This window comes from Manacus vitellinus, unplaced genomic scaffold (genome assembly GCF_001715985.3).
Source record: "Manacus vitellinus isolate BGI_N305 unplaced genomic scaffold, ASM171598v3 scaffold_2_pilon, whole genome shotgun sequence".
NCBI classification, from domain to species: domain Eukaryota; kingdom Metazoa; phylum Chordata; class Aves; order Passeriformes; family Pipridae; genus Manacus; species Manacus vitellinus.
Window position 1 is genome coordinate 20363922 of NW_021940208.1, and position 20107 is coordinate 20384028.

General features: G+C 44.2%; 1 protein-coding gene across 1 annotated transcript; it reads left to right on the forward strand.

Annotated features, from left to right (window-relative positions):
- Positions 1 to 433: 433 nt before the first annotated feature.
- Positions 434 to 4919, forward strand: RFXAP (regulatory factor X associated protein). The gene is given in 3 exon segments (XM_029960945.1): positions 434 to 559; positions 3187 to 3294; positions 4702 to 4919. Coding segments are annotated over 3 exon segments (345 nt in total). The 3' UTR covers positions 4813 to 4919.
- Positions 4920 to 20107: the final 15188 nt, after the last annotated feature.

Consider the following 20107-nt stretch of genomic DNA (forward strand, 5'->3'; position numbering starts at 1 on the left):
GCCCCCGCTTTTCGCCTACGCCCTCCTCCTCTTCCCGCCTCTCCCTCCCCCTCGCTCGCGCCGCAACAGCGCGCTGCTCTGATGCAGCGGCGGCCACCGCGCGGGAGGCGGCGGCTGGGACGGCGGGGTGGCGCTGCACGCCGGTGTCGAGCGCCGAACGGGCCGCTGCCCGCCCTCCTCAGCATGGCGGCTTCATGGTGCTGTACGGGTGGGGAGGCCCCCGCGGGGCCGAGGCGAGGGAGGAGGAGGCCGAGGCCGAGGCGGCGGGCGGCGGAGCACGGCAGCTGGAGGAGCTTAGGAGGGAGGAGCGGAGGCAGAGGCGGGGCGGCGGCGGGGGCTCGAGCGGGCGAGGCGGCGGCGGCGGGAGTGCAAGCGCTGTCCGTACCAGGGCTGCAGCGAGACCCATGCAGGTGGTGAAGCCAGCGCAAGCCTGATGTGCAAGCGGCACCGCAACACGATCTACAGGAGCAGAGTACACAAGACGCAAGAAGAGGAACGCAGGCCCTGGGGGGGGGAGGGGTCGGCGGCGCACCCTGCCGGGTGAGGCTCCCGGGCCGAGGTGCGGCGGGGTGGCGGACGGGGCTCGGCCGGGACACCCATCGGGGGGTGCCCGGGGGCTGCGGCTTCCCTGGAAAATCGGCTCCTGTCAGACCCGGGAAAGGGATCTTGCTGGCCAGGGGAAAGGGCAGAAATGTGGGGCGGTGCTACAGCTCACTCTTCCTCCGGTTTGCCGGAGCAAAGCCCGTTTCTTCTTAACTCTCTGACATAAATTGTAGTAGCATACAGCTAGACCAGGACATTCCAGGGAAAGAATTCTTGCTAGAGGATGCTTCGCTGTGTAGCGCGTGGTTTTTTTCACAGGAGGAAGGGTGAAAGTATAGATCTAAGAGAGGCTTCTTGTCAGATTTCTTGCTCAGTTGATACTGAAATAAGTTTTAAAGTCACAAAGGCCGTTAGATATCAGGTTATATTGTATATAAGAATCAGTTGTGTAGGTTTTTCAAGATGCTTTTCGGTTATTATTTTTTATATTATGTGGCATTTATATATTTAGACCACTGCTAGTTCATACTTACTTTTTATAAGCTTATGTGTATTGTTTAGATGGGGAAAAATTGTCAGTGGGAGAGCTGATGGTAACGTTCGACTTTTTAAATAGTTTTTTTTTCTACAGTTACTGACACAGCCAGGATCACACATTTTCACATTTTTGGTCACTTGTTACAGAGTTAGCGTTTAAGATCTTGTATTTAGATGAGACAGAAAGAGGGAAATGGTTTTACTCTTGAAGGTGCTGACTAGTTTGTGCTCAAAGGGGCAACTATAAAATAGTGATTGCCAGAAGGAAAAAAACATAAGCTTGCCTGACACTTAAGCTAGAAGCAACCCTTTTATGTCAGCACAGCTGTCTCTCCAGTTATGTGGCTGGCAACTGATCTAACTGCAAACTTAACCACCAAAAAACTTATCCTTTTTCTGTTTTTCTTCATATAAATATAATAGTAACCATACTGGGTGTCACACTAAAGAGTCTTTTTTTGTGTAGCTGTAAAAGCTGGCATGAAGCAGGTGCATTAAAAAAGAGAAGTGTACATGATGCTGCTAAGAAGTATTCTCTCATCTTCTCTCTCAGTTCAAAGGACTTGCTGAAATAGGTGTAGGTTTTGTAGCTCTTAAGTAATGCCTGTTCCATGTAGTATTTTGGATTTTTTGTTGAACTGTGTAAGCTCTGAGCATCTGTTACATTCTGGTAGTTTCTTCAGGTCTGCTGCTTGGTTTGTATGATCTCCTTGTTTTTGAATCTTACTGCTGTCAACCTGATTTGCCAGTTAGTGTTTACATGAGAAGATACAGTGAACAACTAATTCTGTTCAGTTTGTGACACTTAAGACTTGCCTCCTAAGTTGTTTCCTTCCTGCATTGAAAAGGCCTAACATGCTTGTTTTCAAGGAAAAAGTTACATACTTTTATTAGCCTTGCCATTCTGTTAACCTTTTCTAGTTCTAGTGGCTACTTCTCTTTTAGGTGAGGGAACAGAAGCTGCACACAGTATTCAGTCAAGATCAAAATGAATTCTAGATTTATATACTGGCATGACTTCCCCTCTTCTCTCTTTCTTCTCTGATAGTTCATCCTGCTCAGAGCCGGGTCTACAGAACTACTTCCTGCTCAGTCTACAGAAATACTTTTGCTAGTTCAGAAAAAAGGACAGTATGGGAGAAGGGTAAAATCATAGCATACTGCATAGTGATGGGTTAAAATCTTTTGATCTGTAACATGAAATAGTGATTATTGCATTTTGGAAGAAAGTGAGCTTGCTTTTTTCCCAGGTTTTGCAAATGCAGGTTGCTTTGAATGTTATGAAATTAAGGCCTGAACTTGCAGAATAAGGCAGGATATTTAGTCCTAAACTTAGTATGCTTTTTTGCAGTGGTCTCTGTTAAGACTTCACAAGATACTGTTGTCTTGTGGGGTGAGAGTTAGGTTCCCAGTAGATGTTTTCATTTTTGACTTCTGTGGACAGGATTGAAGTGAAAGATACTGGGATACTTTGTTCTTCCTTTTGATCCCTTTCAGGTAAATGGAAGTGTCAGTAAGTTATGAATTTAATACACAAAGAATTCAACATAGGTTTAAATTTTCCAAACCATTGATATTTTCTTCAGAGCGGATTGTAGAGCCATATTGTATTCATATGTCTAATTCAGATGACTGGTGATTGTACAACAAACAGAATAAACTTGCAAAGAGAAAAGTAAGCCTGGGGCTTTAGCAAGTTCATAATAGTGTTCTGAAGTATGTTTTGTTTTGGTACTAGAAGTATTGTCATTCCTACCCAGTTGTAAATGGTAAATATCACTCACTTTCAGAAGCTGGAGACTGAACTGTTGTAAGTGACTTCTTTTTTAAGAAATTCAGTCAAATAAATTCAAGGCTACAACTAGCCCTAGTAACCTGGTTACTTTTGCAGTGTGTAAGACTTAAATCAGCTGCATTGCTTTGCTGTGACTGGTGAAACGGTGAAAGGATGTGGAAAGAAGAGGCCCAGTCTTGAATAGATAAATTTCCATTCCTGTGCTGTTACTTTCCTCTGCAGATTAGGAGGCAAATGTTCTTTACTCTTGGGATTTTCTGTGTATCACTATATCAGAGTTTATAGTCTCAATTTCTCTTTTTCATGTGCAGGATAGTGTTGAAGGTTCAGTTCCTGTTACAAAGCAGAGAACAGGATCCATTGGAGATCGCCCAGCAAGACCTACTCTTTTAGAACAAGTACTGAATAAAAAAAGGCTGGTAAGTCTTGTTTTCGTAGAGGTTTTGAACTCAAAAATTGTTACACCACCTTTATTTACTTAACTGGCATTGCTGTGAAAGAAGATCAGTTTAAGATTGTTCACTACATGTGCATATTTTCAAATCTGAAATATGCTGCAGAGCAGATATGTGCCTCGGCCTCTCTGTGAAGAATACTAAGATAACTGAATTTAGTGATCACTGCCACATTAACTGAAGTTGTGTATTATGGTAGTAATAAACAGGCATAGTTATTTCTTCAGTGTAAATAGTGCTTATAGTATAACTGAGGTTTTTTAGCTTGTTAAACCAAAGCTTTAGGTAGAACAATGTATGGACTGATGTCTGATGTAAGCTTTAATTACTCTGATGTGTTTTAGAAGTTGTAGATATATCACACTTAAGATTGTGTATGTATGTGTTAATAAACTGTAAACAGTATGACTCATCTGTAGAGTGCATGAATGGCATGTGTTCTGAGTTTTTAAACACTTTGTTACTCCATTAAAGAATTAGGCCCAATGAAGGAAAATAATTCAGTACTTACAGTTTCTTTGGCTTCTCCATTACAATTTTCAGTCCTTCTGGCTGGACTGCTGTTTTGAAGTGTTGGGAAATTCTGCACACTCAGTGAACACAGCATCATAGAATATCCCGAGTTGGAAGGAACCCATAAGGATCATTGAGTCCAAGTCCCTGCTCCTTGCAGGTCTACCTAAAACTAAAACATGTGGCTAATACTCCAGATGCTTGAACTCTTGATAGGAATGTGAGCTTTGCTGCAGAATTACAGTATTTTGTTTGTTTATTATAGTCTTTTTGAGCTATCTGCAGTGGGAAATATAGAAATTGGCGTAAAACTGAAGACACAATTGAGAGGTGTTTGTTTTCAGTATGTCATTAGATTATTCCTGTTTGATATATTTGGTTTTTTTGCAATATTGTATATTCTTTACATTATGAACCTGCTTTCAGGATGTGTATTAATGCTGCTTCTGGTTACCTGGTGGTGTCTTGAAACAGTGCCTAGATGTCTTGTGAGTGTGTTTTGTAATTCTGCATTTGATTGAACTCTCGTTTGGATGGGTGTGCTGGTATTGACTGGGATACAGTTAATTTTCTTCACAGTAGCTTGTATGGGACTGCGCTTTGGGTTTGTGATGAAAAGAGTGTTAATAATGTAGTGTTGTTTTAGTTATTGCTGAACAGTGCTTCATTCCACAGCAGGGAGGGGGCAGGGGAGGGAGTGAGCAGAGGCTGCTGCTTAGTTGTCTGCCACGGTTAAAGAACAGCAAGGAGTAATGCGCAAATTAATTTAATGGAAAAATATTATAATATAAACATAATATAGCTATTTAAAATATGTGAGTTCTCTAAAGTAAAGTTCACTTTCTTTCTTTCTTTCAGTCCCTACTCAGAAGCCCAGAAGTAGTGCAGTTTCTACAGAAACAACAGCAACTGTTAAGTCAACAAGCTTTGGAACAAAGGCAACAACAGTTTCAAGGAGCCCCTGGGTAATGAGAACAGATCAATGACCTTCAGATCAGTCTGGTGCTGAAGGAGGGATAGGATCTGTATTTTGTATAAATACAAAGAATCTCAATGTTTAAAGGAAAATGAAAGTTGCTTTTGTTATGTATTTGTATCTTGTTTGCACTTTTGAGCTTTTGAGCTGCTTGGGTGTCAGCAAACTTCTGAGCAAATCATAGAATCATAGATTGGACTGGATTGTGTTAAGGAAACTTCCCAATCTGACCATTCACCAGACTCTGGCAGTCACGCTCCCAGTGCCAGAGACTTTAACTGCTGGGACCAAAGCCCCTTCACTGCGAGTGGCTCCAGTGAGCTGATGGCTCTCTGCCTTGCTTGACTCCCTACAAACCCCACTCACATGCAGTCAGACCAGGTTTCCTTACAGGTTCGACCTCACGTTTCCTATAGCAGAGTCTCAGATGTCTCATTCCATAAAGCACTTTATTCACAGCGCAGTCACACAGAAACAGCCCCAGCTGGTGCCTCTGAAGAGGGACCTCCAACAAAGGAACCCTTGGGCTTTTATACCCTCACAGTCTAAGTGCCAGCAAGTCTCGCTCTTCCTCCTGAATCTTTGGCTCCTGATGTGGCTCTGTGTCCACTCACCTGGCTAGTACCATCGGACTTCATGCCCTTTGTTATGCAAAGAGTTGGCTTGGCAGTTCATGGTCTCTTGGCTCCTAGCTAGAGCTCAATCTGCATCTCAGTCTGCATCTTTGAATTGCAGCTTGCAAAATGAGCTACCTGCACCGGATGTATTCCTCAACAGTTGCAAGGGACCTTAAAGCTTCTTCACAGGAGAGTCGCTCCATCCCTCTAATCAACTTGGTGGCCCTCCTCTGGACTTGCTTTAACAGGTGGATGTCCTTCCTGCATTGGGAGCCCCAAAGCTGGACACAGTACTCCAGGGTCTCACTAGAGTGAAGTAGAGGGGCTGTAGTGGGTTGACCTTGCATACAGATGTATACATTTGCATTAACTACTATCCCCTGTCCTTTTACAGATAGCTATTATTTTCCCATTTCATGGGCTTCGTCCACCCCTCCAGATGTTCAAAACCAGGCCATGACTGGGACTTCATTCCATCAGGATGGGTGGTCAGGACAGGAGCAGCAGCACACTCAATCATTGGACACTACCATAGCCCAGCTCAGGGCATTGTCATGCTCTCCTTGCACCTCACAAAATCCACTCTTCATTGGTTCATGTCATTCCTGCAACATACAATTTCCACCACAGATTATTTTTCCCCCAAGGTTAAATCTCCTTGAGGCACACACCAGGTCTCCCCATCCTTCTGCATTACCCATCAAGTACACCCAGGTCCTTGAGCAAAGACAATCCCACAAATGGGTTTGCCTTTTCCCATGGGAGGAGAAATCCACACTCAGCTTCCCTGTGTGTAGTATGGGGAGCTTACCTCCCCCCTCAGTATGCAGGGGTTTTGTTTGGTTGGGACCAGGGCAGTTAGCAGATCCTCTAGTGTAAATCAATCAGCCAGCTGACTTCTGCTAAATTAGCATCTCAGTGCTTCCATGCCTCATTGCCTAATGCTCTTAACATAGTCTGCAGTAGTCCATTATACCTCTCAATTTTTCTAGAGGCTTGTGAGTGATAGGAGATGGGATATATCTACTCAATGCCATGTTTCTTTGCCCAAGAGGTTATAAGGTTATTTCGAAAGTGAGCCTGTCTGATTCAATTCTTTGTAGAGTACCGTGTTGCTACAAAATGTACCTTTCAAGGCCTAAGACAGTGTTTTGAGCAGTGGCCTGGTTTACAGGATCTGATTCCAGCCAACCAGTAGTTGCTTCACTGTGGTATGTAACGCTTACCTTGGCGTCAGTTTGCCTGGCCTCACCATATCAGAAATCCCAGTTCCCTCTATTCCAGGGTAATTTTACATGTGTAGCTCTCTTCACTGCAGCACATTTCTCATTCATGAATGATCTGCGTGATGGACTCCATGGTCACGACCCCATGGATCATGAGCCCATTGTTGCATCTCTTCCTAGATGTCCTGATGTTTCATGGGCCCTTCCCCCAGTCTAGTTCTATCTGTGCTATTTCAATTTTGGCAGCCTTAGATACCTGCTTATTGTTCTGATGTTCTTCAGTGGCATGACTTTTGGGCATGTGAGCATCTACCTGATGTACCTTCAGAGTCATATTTTCCATTTGTGCAGCGATGTCCTGCCACAATGCAGCAGTCCAGATGGGTTTACCCCTGTGTTGCCAATTGGCCTTCTTCCATTGCTGCTGTGAAAAATAGAAACCCAGTCGGGCAATTTCCAATCAGAGTTTTATTATATGATAAAAGCAAATTCAGCGTTGGGTGATCAGGGAAGGGGTTCAACAACTCCCAACGCCTGTCACACCCAAAGAAGACATTTGTTCTACATTTATTTCCAGCTACTACATGAATATTCATTGTACATAAGTATAAACATTACACATTGTTAGGTCAGACATTCCACAGATATTTCTTAACAAGAATGTTATCTATAAGCATCCATAATATATTGTTAAATCAGACTTTCAGCAGATGTTCGCTTGTTATCTATACAAAGTTATAAATTTTAAGAAAGGTGCTATTATCTAGCTAACTAAACAAAATTCTCTCACTATAAATCCTACACAAGGTAAAAGGGAGGTAACTTGTTTTATCTCTTTATAGGGGCCCAATTAAGTTTTACGACTTGTTTTTCTTTTCTCTCCAGGCCATATTGACCTTATACTGTTTTCTCTTAATTAGCTCGAATCATTTTCTCAGTGTATCACACTGCCATGCTCACATGGCATTAGCCACCATCCAGGAGTCAGTATAGAAGTACAGTACAGGCCACTTTTCTTGTTCAGCAGTCTTAAGGGCTAGTTAGATGGCTTTCACTTCTGCGAACTGGCTTGACTTGCCCTCTTCAGTGGTCTTAATGACTTGTCGTGTGGAACTCCATGCAGCAGCTTTCCACCTCTGATGGTTTCCTACCACATGGCAAGATCCATCAGTAAATAGAGCATAGCCTCTTTCGTCTTCCGATAACTCATTATATGGTGGTGTTTCTTGAGCACAAGTCACCTCCTCAGGCAGTGCTCCAAAATCTCTGCCTTTTCTTCAGTCCATAATTTCTTCCAGGATTCCCAGAAAACTGGGTTTTCCCATTCAGGCTCATTGTGGGATCAAAGCTACTCACTTATTCCACTGCTTGCGTAATGTATTGAGGGGATGTTCCCTTTGAACATCCAGTGCAGCACAGGCAAACGCAGTGCCAAGAGGAGACATGCTTCTGTCCCAACAACTTCTAAGGTGCCTCGAACTCCCTCATAGGCTGCTAATATCTCCTTTTCAGTTGGCATGTAGTGGGCCTCTGATCCTCAATAACTCCGGCTCCAAAACCACAGGGTTTCTCCTGATGTTCTTTGCCAGAGGCTCCACTTGAGACCATGCTCCCCAGCTGCAGCAGAGAGGATATTTTGTGTGGTTGGTCCTGTTCGAACAGACCCCAGAGCTACCACATGGCCATCTCTTGTTTGATCTGATCAAAGGCTTGTTGTTCAAGGCCCCACTTGAAATGGGGCCCCATCATCATCATCCCATGATGAAGAGACCTTCTGAGAGGCCAGACAGGGTAGATAGCTGCCTGATCTTCTCTGTATTCACAGTAGCTACAACAAAAGCCCATTGGTACTACTTTGGACTCTTGAAATACCCTCTCCTGAGGTAACCGATGCCAAGGATACAAGGGGCCTCTGGGCCAGTCACAATAGGGTGCTTTTCCCACTTGTCCGCTGCTGTGCTCATGTCGGCCTCTAATACAGACAATTTTTGGCATCCTCCTGTCACTCCAGAGGTCCAGTTGGGTTCTGCACTCCTGTGTCTTGATGGCATCAGTGTGCACTGTGCACCCATATCTACCAAAGCTCTATACCTCTGTGGATCTTATGTGCCAGGCTGTCAAATCCACACAGTCCAGTAGGCCCTGTCATCCCTTTCCTTCTCCTGGCTGAAGGCAGGGACCCTCTATTCCTGTTCCTGGTTAGAGTATTCACTGTCTGACCTTTGTGATGCCAGATCAGAAGTCCCCTCACCAGGATCAAAGGAGTTGATTTAAGTCCTTTCATGTATGGGAGGTTGCTGATTGCTTTCTTGGATCTCTGTGGCAACTACATTGACAGCCTTCTTGGATAACCCCTTCTTAACAGTTCTCTTTCCTCTCAATTCACATACCCGGGCTTCCAGCTTAAAGGTGGGCTTGCCATCCCACTTCCTTTTGTCTTCCCTGTGGTCATGCAGAAAGAACCAGAGTTCACTACATGGCCTGTGCTTGGGGCTTCCTTTCCCTCTGACTGGGGAGGGGACCGATCTCGGGCTTCCCTTGAGGGCTGAGGTGCTGGCCCGTAGGAATGAGGAAGCGCCTAGAGTTTATTCTATGTTTTGAAGCCAGGAGGACATCACCTCTACAGCTGGTGAACCCATCTTTGGGTAATATGATGCCACCAGGCTGTTGGAATATGATGCAGGGGCATTTTGAACCACCTTCCTCCACCTGGCCTTTGTACAAGGTTCATCCTCTGGGTCTTTAGGGGTGTTATCATGTCCTAGATTACTATAGATGACTTCTCATTAGCACTGCTAGTTCTCTCAAGTACTGGATACCTTTATCTGGAGTGGTCCACTTTCTTGGGAAGTTCACAAGATCTTCCTTAAATGTGTATCTTGCCCTCACACTTGAGACGAGCCATCTCCTGAGACTGCAAATTGCTGCCTCTTTTCCAGTGCCTCTTTAGCAAGGGATCCCAGCTCTTTGGCTTCATGACCTCCTGATTGCTGACTGTAGGCCTTGTTATTCCAGCATCAACATACAGAATCACCTCCGTTGGCCTGCTGGCCATGCTCCTTTTGATGCAGCCCAGGAGACAGTTGCCAGCTCATGTCCAGCCTCTCATCCACCAGCCCCTGAACTCCTTCTTAGCGGAGCTGCTCTTGATCATCCCCCAGCCTGTATTGATACCAGTGGCTGCCCTTATCCAGGTGCAGCACCTTGCAGTTGGTCTTGTTAAACAGTGGGATATTCCCACTGGCCCACTTCTCGAGCTTGTCCAGATCCCTCTATGTGGCATCTCATCCCTCAGTTGTGTCAACAACACCACTCAGCTTGGTGTCATCTGCAAATCTGGAGGAGTCTATTTTTTGATTATTTTTAAAACTTCATTTTAATGTTTAATTTTTTAATAAAAAATTGTTTATAGTAGTAATGTTTAGCTGTATACCCTTTACCTAACAAAGTCTTCCATTTAATTTAACCTTTTTTTTATATATACAGTTAAATCAGTCTTTGATGACAATCATTGAAGGAAGTCAGTTACTTTCTATGGAAGTTGTGAAATAAAGTTCTGAAGTTGAGCCAGCCCAGTGGCATGACCTAACAAGTAATTACTCAGGGATATGAGAACTGTCCAGTAGAATCTTGCACTAAAGGCAAAGATAACATGCCATCAAGAAGTCAGTCCAGTGGCTCAGGAAAGTACAAGTAGGTGATCCTCCTGCTATCTGTTCATTATCTACAAGTTGAGTAGGTTTGAAATGCTTCATTGTGCATAGCATGTAAAAGAATTTGTGTTTAAAAGTTCCAAAACAGATAAATGGCAAAAAGCTTTAAAGAAGAATTAGGTGGAATGTATGAAACTGGAGTTACATCTTGTTTTGTGGAGTTATTTGTAATGACCAACTTCTTATATGTGAAATATAAATTAATTGCAGATTATCACTCATTTTTAAGTTACTAAATTAAATTTTAAAGCTTTTAACTCATAATAGCAAATTAATCCAAAAACTATTCTTCTAAAAAAAACTACAGTTAAAATATTGTTAAGACAACTGATACTATATCAGCTGCAGTGCTGATGAACTTGCAATTGATTGGGTTAAACATCCAAACACTATATTATGTGTTATATCCCACGTTTTGTTTTTAAAACAAAGTTCTGTATTAAACCACATTTCTGAATAGAGGTTATCCAGATGGGTAGGTGGTTATTATAAAGTACTACTTTAAAGTTATTGCAGCAGTTTGATCCAAGAAATAGTATCTTTTCAGGAGTATTTGTTAGTCTTATGGATTTTTTCAAGCTGTGCTTTTTGTATGTATAAAACTCGTTCAGTTGGGATTTATTGTATTTAGCACAAGTTGTTCTTTTAAAAAGAACTTGAAAAACTTTGTATATCTGGACCAATAAGTGTTTGAGTAAAATCTTTGTTTTTCTTTAAAATCAAAGCCTGTTCTTTTTTGTTTTGTTAAATTTACATGTTTGAGTTTTTTTCTCCATTACTAAAACAGCCAACTCTGACTAGATGGCATTCTGTTTTCCAAGGCTCTTGGTATAAAAAGTTATTTTAGCTTTAGGTAAAATCAGGTTACTTTTCAGTGTATTAGAATATATGTGAAAACATAATTGGCTGAAAGTGTAGAATAAAGTATTTGATTTTGTTTCAAATGGTCAGCTTATGAAAGGCGAATAGATCATTTAGGTGAACAGATCTGATTAAACTTTTAAAAAACTCAAACCCTCACGGCAGAAAGGTGGCACAGGGAGTGTTTGTTAGGACAGTGCTGAACAAGTTGGTTACGTCAAAACAAATGCAACTTGCTGAAGCTGTGCATAGAGATGTTCAGTACAGTGCAGCTCACCTATCCTGTACTTTTGGTGGTCTGTGATACCAGTGCCTTACAGGTTAGTGCAGGTGTTGGGAGATGTGCTGGCAGCAGGGCTGTCCTGTTTGCACAGAGTTCCAGATGGGATTCCCAAGCTGTGTGTGAACTCAGCAGTGCCTGCATGGCTCTGAGACTCATTATGTTGTCTACTCCCTTGCTTCTTTTATTGCAGAACAAAATCTGAATTTTAGGAAGATTAAAACATCACACTTCTGTAACAGTGCATTCTTACTGTATTTGTCTTTTTCCTTGAGCATTTCAAGAACTGTGCAGCTGCAAGTCTGTCTTTCCACTAATGTCAGTCTGGTGCAGAGCAAGGGCCTCTGTCATAGGGCAGCATTACTGCTCATTGACTGCCTGTCAGATCAGAGCTGTCTCCTTCAAAAGTAAGCTGAGCCATCCTCTTAAATCACCAAATCTACCACAGAACAGTGAAGGATTCATATACTATACATCCAGATTTTATGCCATATTAATTTTCAGTACATTTTCCTGTGTCTAGCATACCATTACTCACTTAGTGCAATCACTGATTCTGTTGCCCAAGATGGACTTGTATGAATAAAGGCTTTCTAAATGCTCCAGTTCCTACAGTCACTTGTGGTCTGACTGGGACCTAGAGTTTTCCATGGCCAATCTCTTTCAAAGAGAAGAATGGCAGATGACAAGGGAAAGAGCTCTTAAATCAGAAATTTCTTTATTAACAGTAAAACACAAGACGTGAATAATCCCTTTTACAATAGAATAATTTCAGCCAAAGAAAATGGAGTGTGTTAAAAAGTGTATTGTTCAAACATCAGACTAAATGTGTTGACTTCAGAATGCCTCAAATCAAATGCAGCAGAAGGAATGGTTGTGAAAATGTCCACTTGGTTAGCAGTCATTACATCTTTCTTGATACGACACAGCATGGAATAGACTGCGCTGGGGCTGAGTGGAGTACTCGGAGCTGCCCTGATCTCTCGGGCTCCTGAAGCTATGTCTGAGATTTTTCATTCTCAAGAAGCAAGAGTCCGAGTATTGTTCTTTATACAGCAATCTATGCTGGTTTACAGAATATCATGAACAGTGAATAATACTTGTGGATGGTGCAGATGTTTTGCTTTGCTTCTGGTGGAAAAGAGAGGGCAGAATTGTTCATAGACAGAAGTGACTGTTAAATCTAGGCACGACTCACAGTGCTTTTCTGCACCAGACTGATAGCTTGTATTTAACACAACCCCCCCACACACACCTTGCTCAAATCCACCATTTCAACCCCTTGACTGCGTAGAACTTTGCAACCTTATGGCTTCATTGTTCCACACTAAAAGGCCTGTTTCTTCACTTTCTTGTCTCACTTCTCAGCCCCATTTATATCACAGAGGTGATGCTGAAGTGAGGGTTTAAATTGCTAACACTGACTTATTTGCAGAAAGTGTGCTGTGGTACATTTAGCTTGTACTTTAGAAGTACTTTAAATCATTAAAAACTCCCAATTGCTTGAGTAAGTGAAGAAAATTTATCTAAATGTGCATTATCTCTGCTCATCATTATGTTTGTTCCCTTGCTCTCTTGTTTGCAAATCTTCTCATGGACATAACTGTGAACTAATAAGACAACACACACTTTAGCATCAAATAAACCACTTTGAAATACAATCTGCTCACTCACTACTGTGAAAGTGCAAGGGGTCAGACTTTACCAAGTTTTTTTTAGCTTTTCTTTGCTGATGAGGTCTGTATTTAAAATTATTAAGTGGTTGGTCTATTTCATCCTATGCTATTCATATGCAATATTATTTGAATACTAACACAGAATATAAAATAGCAGCATCCATGGATAATAAAAACACCATGACTGAAGATCTAAAATCTGTTCACAATTAGCTGCAAATGTTCACATTGACTACAATGGAAGAGTAGCTGACTCTGGAGGATGTAGTGGTTATGTCTAACTTGCGTAAGAGACGTGGCCTGCAAATTAGATTTGTTATCTGTACAGGCACCGTTTGCAAGCATGGCCCAGGTGCAAGTGCAGGTGTCCTCTTGGTAGGACTCTTATGCACCTCACCTCCCTGACAGGGAAGTGGGGCATCAATATGGCAATGTAATGTAAGGCACGGCTGGGCAAGCTGTCTGGAAAGTCCTGGGGTGAACAGGTAACAGGATTCTGGCTGCTCCTGCCCATTTGGAGCTTTCCATGAATAGATAATGGATACAAACCAAAGGCTGTTGTGTGTGCTGGTGCCCAACATGTGTCTGTCTGCACTAGAGACACAAAAGGATTTCTCTCAGCTGAACAAAGACTAAATGCCCTCTCAGGCTTCCTGTATCTTGCAGTAAGGTACTCCTGAAGCTGCGATGAGGAAGAAGCCCTGTTTCAATGGGTGCAGTGAAACCTCCAGGTTGAGAAGCTTTTCATTCACAGATCTAAAGTCTCATATAATCTCTCTCCCTGCTGCAAGATGGGACCAACTCTTGTCAAGCTCTTTTTTGATGCTGACCTGACCTCTTAGTTGCTCTCAAGGAAGCACATTTGTCCATTCTTAAGTACTGATAAAAATATGAATCCCCATGAAAACTCCTGCCGACTCTGTTTTCCTTTGGGCACTGCAATTTCCCACCTATGCATGAAGTGAGCTGGTTTATCACAATTCCCAGGTAGATGCTCTTATACAGACCACATCTTTCAGTTGTGCAGTTTCTGTTCAGACTGCATCTTTCTTTGAGGAGCACACACTGGATGTGCTTGTAGTGTCCTTGAACATTTGCCCCAAAACTGAACTCATTAGTTTTGCAGCAAGGCAGAGGGTAATCTTTCAAGTGCAGTTCCCAGATGCAACCAGAGCCTACTTTCTGGATCACATGGGACACCATTTGCCCCAGCTATCAAATGGCTTAATCAGGAATCTGGCACACTCAGGCTGGATGTACAGGAAGAACCACAGCAAGGGTTGTCATACTCCAAGCTGCTCTAAAAGCAGGTCTTGACAATTTGGTTAGATGTGAATGTAAAAAGCTCTAGTGAACACTATAGCTGCCCAAGCACGTACTGCCTTGATACCTCCAGTAATGACCACTGAGTTTAGCTGGTCATATGCTCTCTCCTCCTCAGTCTCTTCAGCATCTCAGTGCATTTTTGGCTACTTAAACAACCATGAACTGTAAATCCTCTATAAAAATCTCAGCCCCTTCAGTGGGGCTTCCCCTCACTCAAAAGGGCTTGGTTTCAGCTGTCCAAGTAACAGTCTGCTCTCCAGCTTTCTCCAGAGCAAGGAACTCTTGCCTTTGGCTTGGAGAGCACCTGGGACATCATCATCATCAAATGGTTTGGGTTGGAAGGGACCTTTAAAGATGATCAAGTCCTAACACCCTGCTATGGGCAGGGACACCTTCCACTAGACCAGGTTGCTCAAAGCCCCATCCAACCTGGCCTTGAACACTTCCAGGGATGGGGCATGCACAGCTTCTCTGGGCAGCCTGTTCTAGTGCTGAGTACAGGGGAAGAATCACTTCCCTGGTCCTGCTGGCCACACTGTTCCTGATCCAGGCCAGGATGCCATTGGCCACCTTGGCCACCTGGGCACACTACTGGCTCATGTTCAGCTTCCTGTCAATCCAAACTCCCTAGTACCTTTCTGCCTGACTGCTCTCCAGCCACTCTGTCCCCAGCCTGTAGCGCTGCAGAGGGTTGTTGTGGCCAAAGTGCAGGACCCGGCACTTGGCCTTGTTGAACCTCATCCTGTTGGAATCAGACCATCTCTCCACTCTGCCCAGGTCCCTCTGAAGAGCCCTCCTGCCTTCCAGCAGATCAACACTCCCCCCCAGCTTTGTGTCATCTGCAAATTTGCTAATGGTACACTCAATCCCCTCATCCAGATCATCAATAAAGATATTAAACTAGTAACCAGCCACCAACTGGATGCAACACTGTTCACCACCACTCTCTGGGCCCGGCCCTCCAGCCAGTTCTTAACTCAGCAGAGAGTGCCCCTGTCCAAGCCGTGGGCTGCCAGCTTTTCCAGGAGAATGCTGTGGGAGACAGTGTCAAAGGCTTTGCTGAAGTCCGGACAGACTATATCCACAACCTTCCCCTCATCTACCAGGTGGGTCACCTGATCATAAAAGGAGATCAGGTTGGTCAGACAGGACCTGCACTTCCTAAACCCGTGGTGACTGGGTCTGATCCCCTGTCCATCCTGTAGGTGCTGTGTGATTGCACTTAGGATGAACTGCTCCATAACCTTGCCGGGCACTGTAGTTTCCCAGGTCCTCCTTGCAGCCCTTTTTGTGGATTGGCGTGACATTTGCCAACTTCCAATCATCTGGGACCTCCCCAGTGAGCCAGGACTGTTGGTAGATGATAGAGAGAGGCTTGGCAAGCTCTTCCACTAGCTCCCTCGTCACTCTAGGATGGATCCCATCTGGTCCCATAGACCTGTGAGGATCCAAATGGCTCAGCAGGTAGCTGTTTCCTCCTGGATTAAAGAGGGGCTATTCAGCTTCCTGTCTCTGTCTACCAGCTCTGGAGGCCAGTTGTCCTGAGGACAGACAGCCTGCCTTCTTGTTGAAAACTGAGGCAAAGAAGGTGTTAAGTACCTTAGCCTTTTCCTCATCTTTGTTGACTTTGTTCCCCCATATGTCCAAAAAAAGAATGGAGGTTTTCCTTGCCCCTCCTTTTGTTATTATGTATTTGTAGAAGCACTTTTTGTTGTCCTTCACAGAAGTGGCCAGACTGAGTTCAAATTGTGCCTTTGTCTAATTTTCTTTCTACATGACCTAACTATATTCCTAAAGTCTTCAGGAGTAGCCAGCCCTTTTTTCCATAGTCGGTAAGCTCTCTTTTTCCCCCTTATTTCCTTCGTAATCTCCCTGTTCAGCCAGGCCGGTCGTCTTTCCCGCCGGCTCGCCTTTTGGCACACTGGGACAGCCTGCTCCTGTGCGTTCCAGACTTCCTTCTAGAAGCATGTCCATTTCTCCTGGACCCCCTTGTTTTCAAGGGCTGTTTCCCAAGGTACCCTCTGAACCAGTCTTCTGAGTAGGCCGAAATCTGCCCTCTGGAATTCCAGGGTAGAAGTTTTATTGATGGTCCTCTTTGTGTCCCTGAGTACTGAAAACTCTATTATTTCATGGTCATTGTGCCCCAGATGGCCTCCGACCACCACATCTCCCACCAGCCCCTCTCTGTTTGGGAACAGAAGGTCTAGTGGGGCCCCATCCCTGGTAGGCTCATTTATCAGCTGAAGCAGGAAATTATCCTCTATACACTCTAGGAATCTCCTAGACTGCCTCTTCCCCACTGTGTTGAGTTCCCAGCAGACATCCAGCAGGTTGAAGTCACCCACAAGAACAAGGGCTGGCGATTTTGAGACATCTGCCAGCTGCTTGTAGAATAATTCATCACCCTCTTCATCCTGGTTGGGTGGTCTATAACAAACAGACTCCCACCGGGATGTCAGCCTTGTTGGCCTTCCCTCTGATTCTGATCCACAGGCACTCAACCTTATCGTTACTGACTTTAAGTTCTAGAGTGTCAAGAGACTCTCTAACATACAGAGCCACCCCTCCACCTCACCTATCCCTTATGAAGAGCTTGTAGCCACCCATGGCAGCACTCCAGTCATGCAAGTCATCCCACCACGTTTCCGTGATGGAGACTACATCATAGCTTTCCTGCTACATGATGACTTCCAGCTCCTCTTGCTTGTTACCCATACTGTGTGCATTGGTGTACATGCATTTCACCTGGGCTGCTGATATCACTCCTAACCCTGGCTTTCTACCCTTAGGCTCATCTCTGGAGAGCCTGGTTTCAAACCCTTCCCCTTTCAAACCTAGTTTAAAGCCCTCCTGATCAGCCCCAACAACTTACGGGCTAGAGTCCTTTTGCCCTTGTTAGACAGATGAAGCTCATCTGACTCTAGAAGACTAGGTACCATAGAATTTGCCCCATGGTCAAAGAAACCAAAATTCTGCTGGTGGCACCAACCCTTTAGCCACCTATTGATGACAAGTATTCCTACTCCTCATTCATCTCTGCTACTGCAGGAACTGAGGCGAACACCACCTGTGCTCCTGGCCCATTAACTAATCTACCCAGTGCCTTGAAGTCCTTTTTAATTAGCCTGGTACCTCTTTCATTTATGTCATCACTGCCGGCCTGGACCACGACCAGCAGTGTATAATAATCAGAGGGCCGGATTAGCTCAGGGAGTCTCCTACTAATATCCCTCACCCAGGCCCCGGGAAGGCAGGAGACATCCCTAGGGGATGGGTCCGGTCAGCATATAGGGCCTTCCATTCCCCTCAGAAGGGAGCCGCCTACTACAACTACCCTTCTTTTTTTCTTTATAGCTCTGGTTGTGATCCATCTAGTAGATGGGGTGCAACCAGGAGACCCTCCAGACAGATTCTCTTCTTGACTGCCCTCTGCCTGACTCTCTGGGTGCAGGGCCTCACAGCTGTTCTTTAAGGGCACCCGGGGAGGTGATGGCAGTCTCTCCGGTTTCCCTTCCCCCCCATCTACTTGGTTTGCTCCATCTGCCTGATGGCAGGAGGGCCAGAGCTTCACCGTCTCCTGCTGGACTTTGTTTGGGGTTGAAAGGGTGTGACTCCACCAGCCTATTTCCCTTTCACACTCCCTAATACTTCTTAGCCTCTCTACTTCTTCCTTGAGCTCTGCCACTAAGCACAGCAAATCATTCACCTGCTCACATCGTACACAGGTGTCTCTCACACTGTCCTCTGGTACTAACGCCAGGCTCACACACTCCATGCAGCCAGAGACCTGAACAGCCACATCCTTCTCAGGGGGTTCTGTCTGGGTTAGCACACTCCCCCTGATAGCAGCACCAGCAGCTTTTGCTCATTGTAAACCATTGCTGGGTCTAGTTGACTTGCAGGAAAAAACAAACAAACCACAGCCACCCACCTACGTCACAATCCACCAGAGAGAGCTGGGAGGGTGGCTGTGCCCTTCCTGCTTCCCCTGCCTGTGCAAACTGCCATGCCACAACCTCACTGATGTGCCACATCCCTGTTTGCCTGCTCCAGGTCACTTACACTCCCTTGAGCAGTTTAAATCTCCAGGATTAAATCTCAGCCAGCCAACTACCTTGGCTCCACCCCCTGGTCAGCTGATTGTAGTCTCCCGTGAGTGAGTTTAAATCTCTCAGGAAGACTACCTCCAAAGCTTGAGTATTAGTGAGTACATTTAAAGGCCTTAAATTGACTACAGGTGGATAGGTTTATGAAGACCTTTCAGCAGCAAATATCTCCTTCCAAAATGGGGAGACATTAGAGATACAAAGTTACATTGCTGTAAATTAAGAGAAACCTGAATTTTTAACCAAGTTCAATTCACATATACTAGAGAAGCCTGTAAAAGAAACTTTGTTCAAAAAGAAAGGGAAATAAATGGTTTAATAACCTTACTTTTTATCTCTGCATCTGGGCAGGGATTATCTTCCTATTTACTTGTTTTCCTCATTCACTATTATCACTTCTCTGTGAGCTCTCCCCTTCACTTGGGAAGGAGCTGTCAGCTTCTCTGTATTTGCACAGCATTCCACATGGTGGGATAAGTCCCTAGAGGCCACCAAAACAGGAAGAAATAGTTGACACAGTGATACCAGCCTTCCTAAAGGCTAACAACTCTGTGATGGCCATTGGCTTCAATTGTCCAGAATCAGGTGCTTTGATCCAATTTCTGACAAATAGTTATATTTGCTGAAATTCATTTCATTCTAATACAGATGTTTTAAATAGGTCAGAAGAATCATGCTTCAGAGATTCCTCTGTACTTATTAGTAAGGTAGTATTAAGGTGACTGCCTTAAATGAGATGCATGTATGGACTGCATGGAAGCCAAATTCCATTCATATAAGGATTACTATAAAAGTAGACATACAGGAAAGAAAGAACTGCTCTGATTTTACCAACTTTTATTCAAACAACACAGACACTTAACTGAGCAAGCATCATTATTAGGCTGGGAAAGCTACCACATCTTCCTTAGGGTCCACCTCATCTACTTTTGGAATGTCCAGTGTAGCAGTCCACATTTGCGCTAGAGACACAAGTTCCCCTTATACTCAGTGGGAAAACATAAGCATGCCCAAAGTACATTTTCACCTACTTGAAATGCCTGTCTTATGATGAAATGAATGATGTCCCAAAAGGACCTGCTTCTCTTCACTGGCCTATTTTTCAGCATTGGCAGAAACTGGGTTCTGGAGCTGCCCAAGAGCAGATACACCTCAGAACATCTCCTTTTTGCTCTCTGTGAGGAAGATGACAATGCTGGAAATGTCTTCTCTCTATAAAAGTATCTCTCTATATTAGAAGGGAAGGAGGTTTCAGCCTAAAAGACAAGGGGGAACCTAGGATAAAGGACAGAGCTAGATCCTAGACAGGAGAGGTGATTTTCTCTGGTCCTTAGCTGCTAAGAAAGCAAAGAAATGAGCTACATGAAAAGGTGCTCATCCTAGAGCAAAGGTGCTACTGGAGAAGAGGTGCAATAAACATGCTAAAAAACATGTTACCAGTACCTTGGGACAGGGTCACTGATGACAGAGGGAGCTGAGGAAA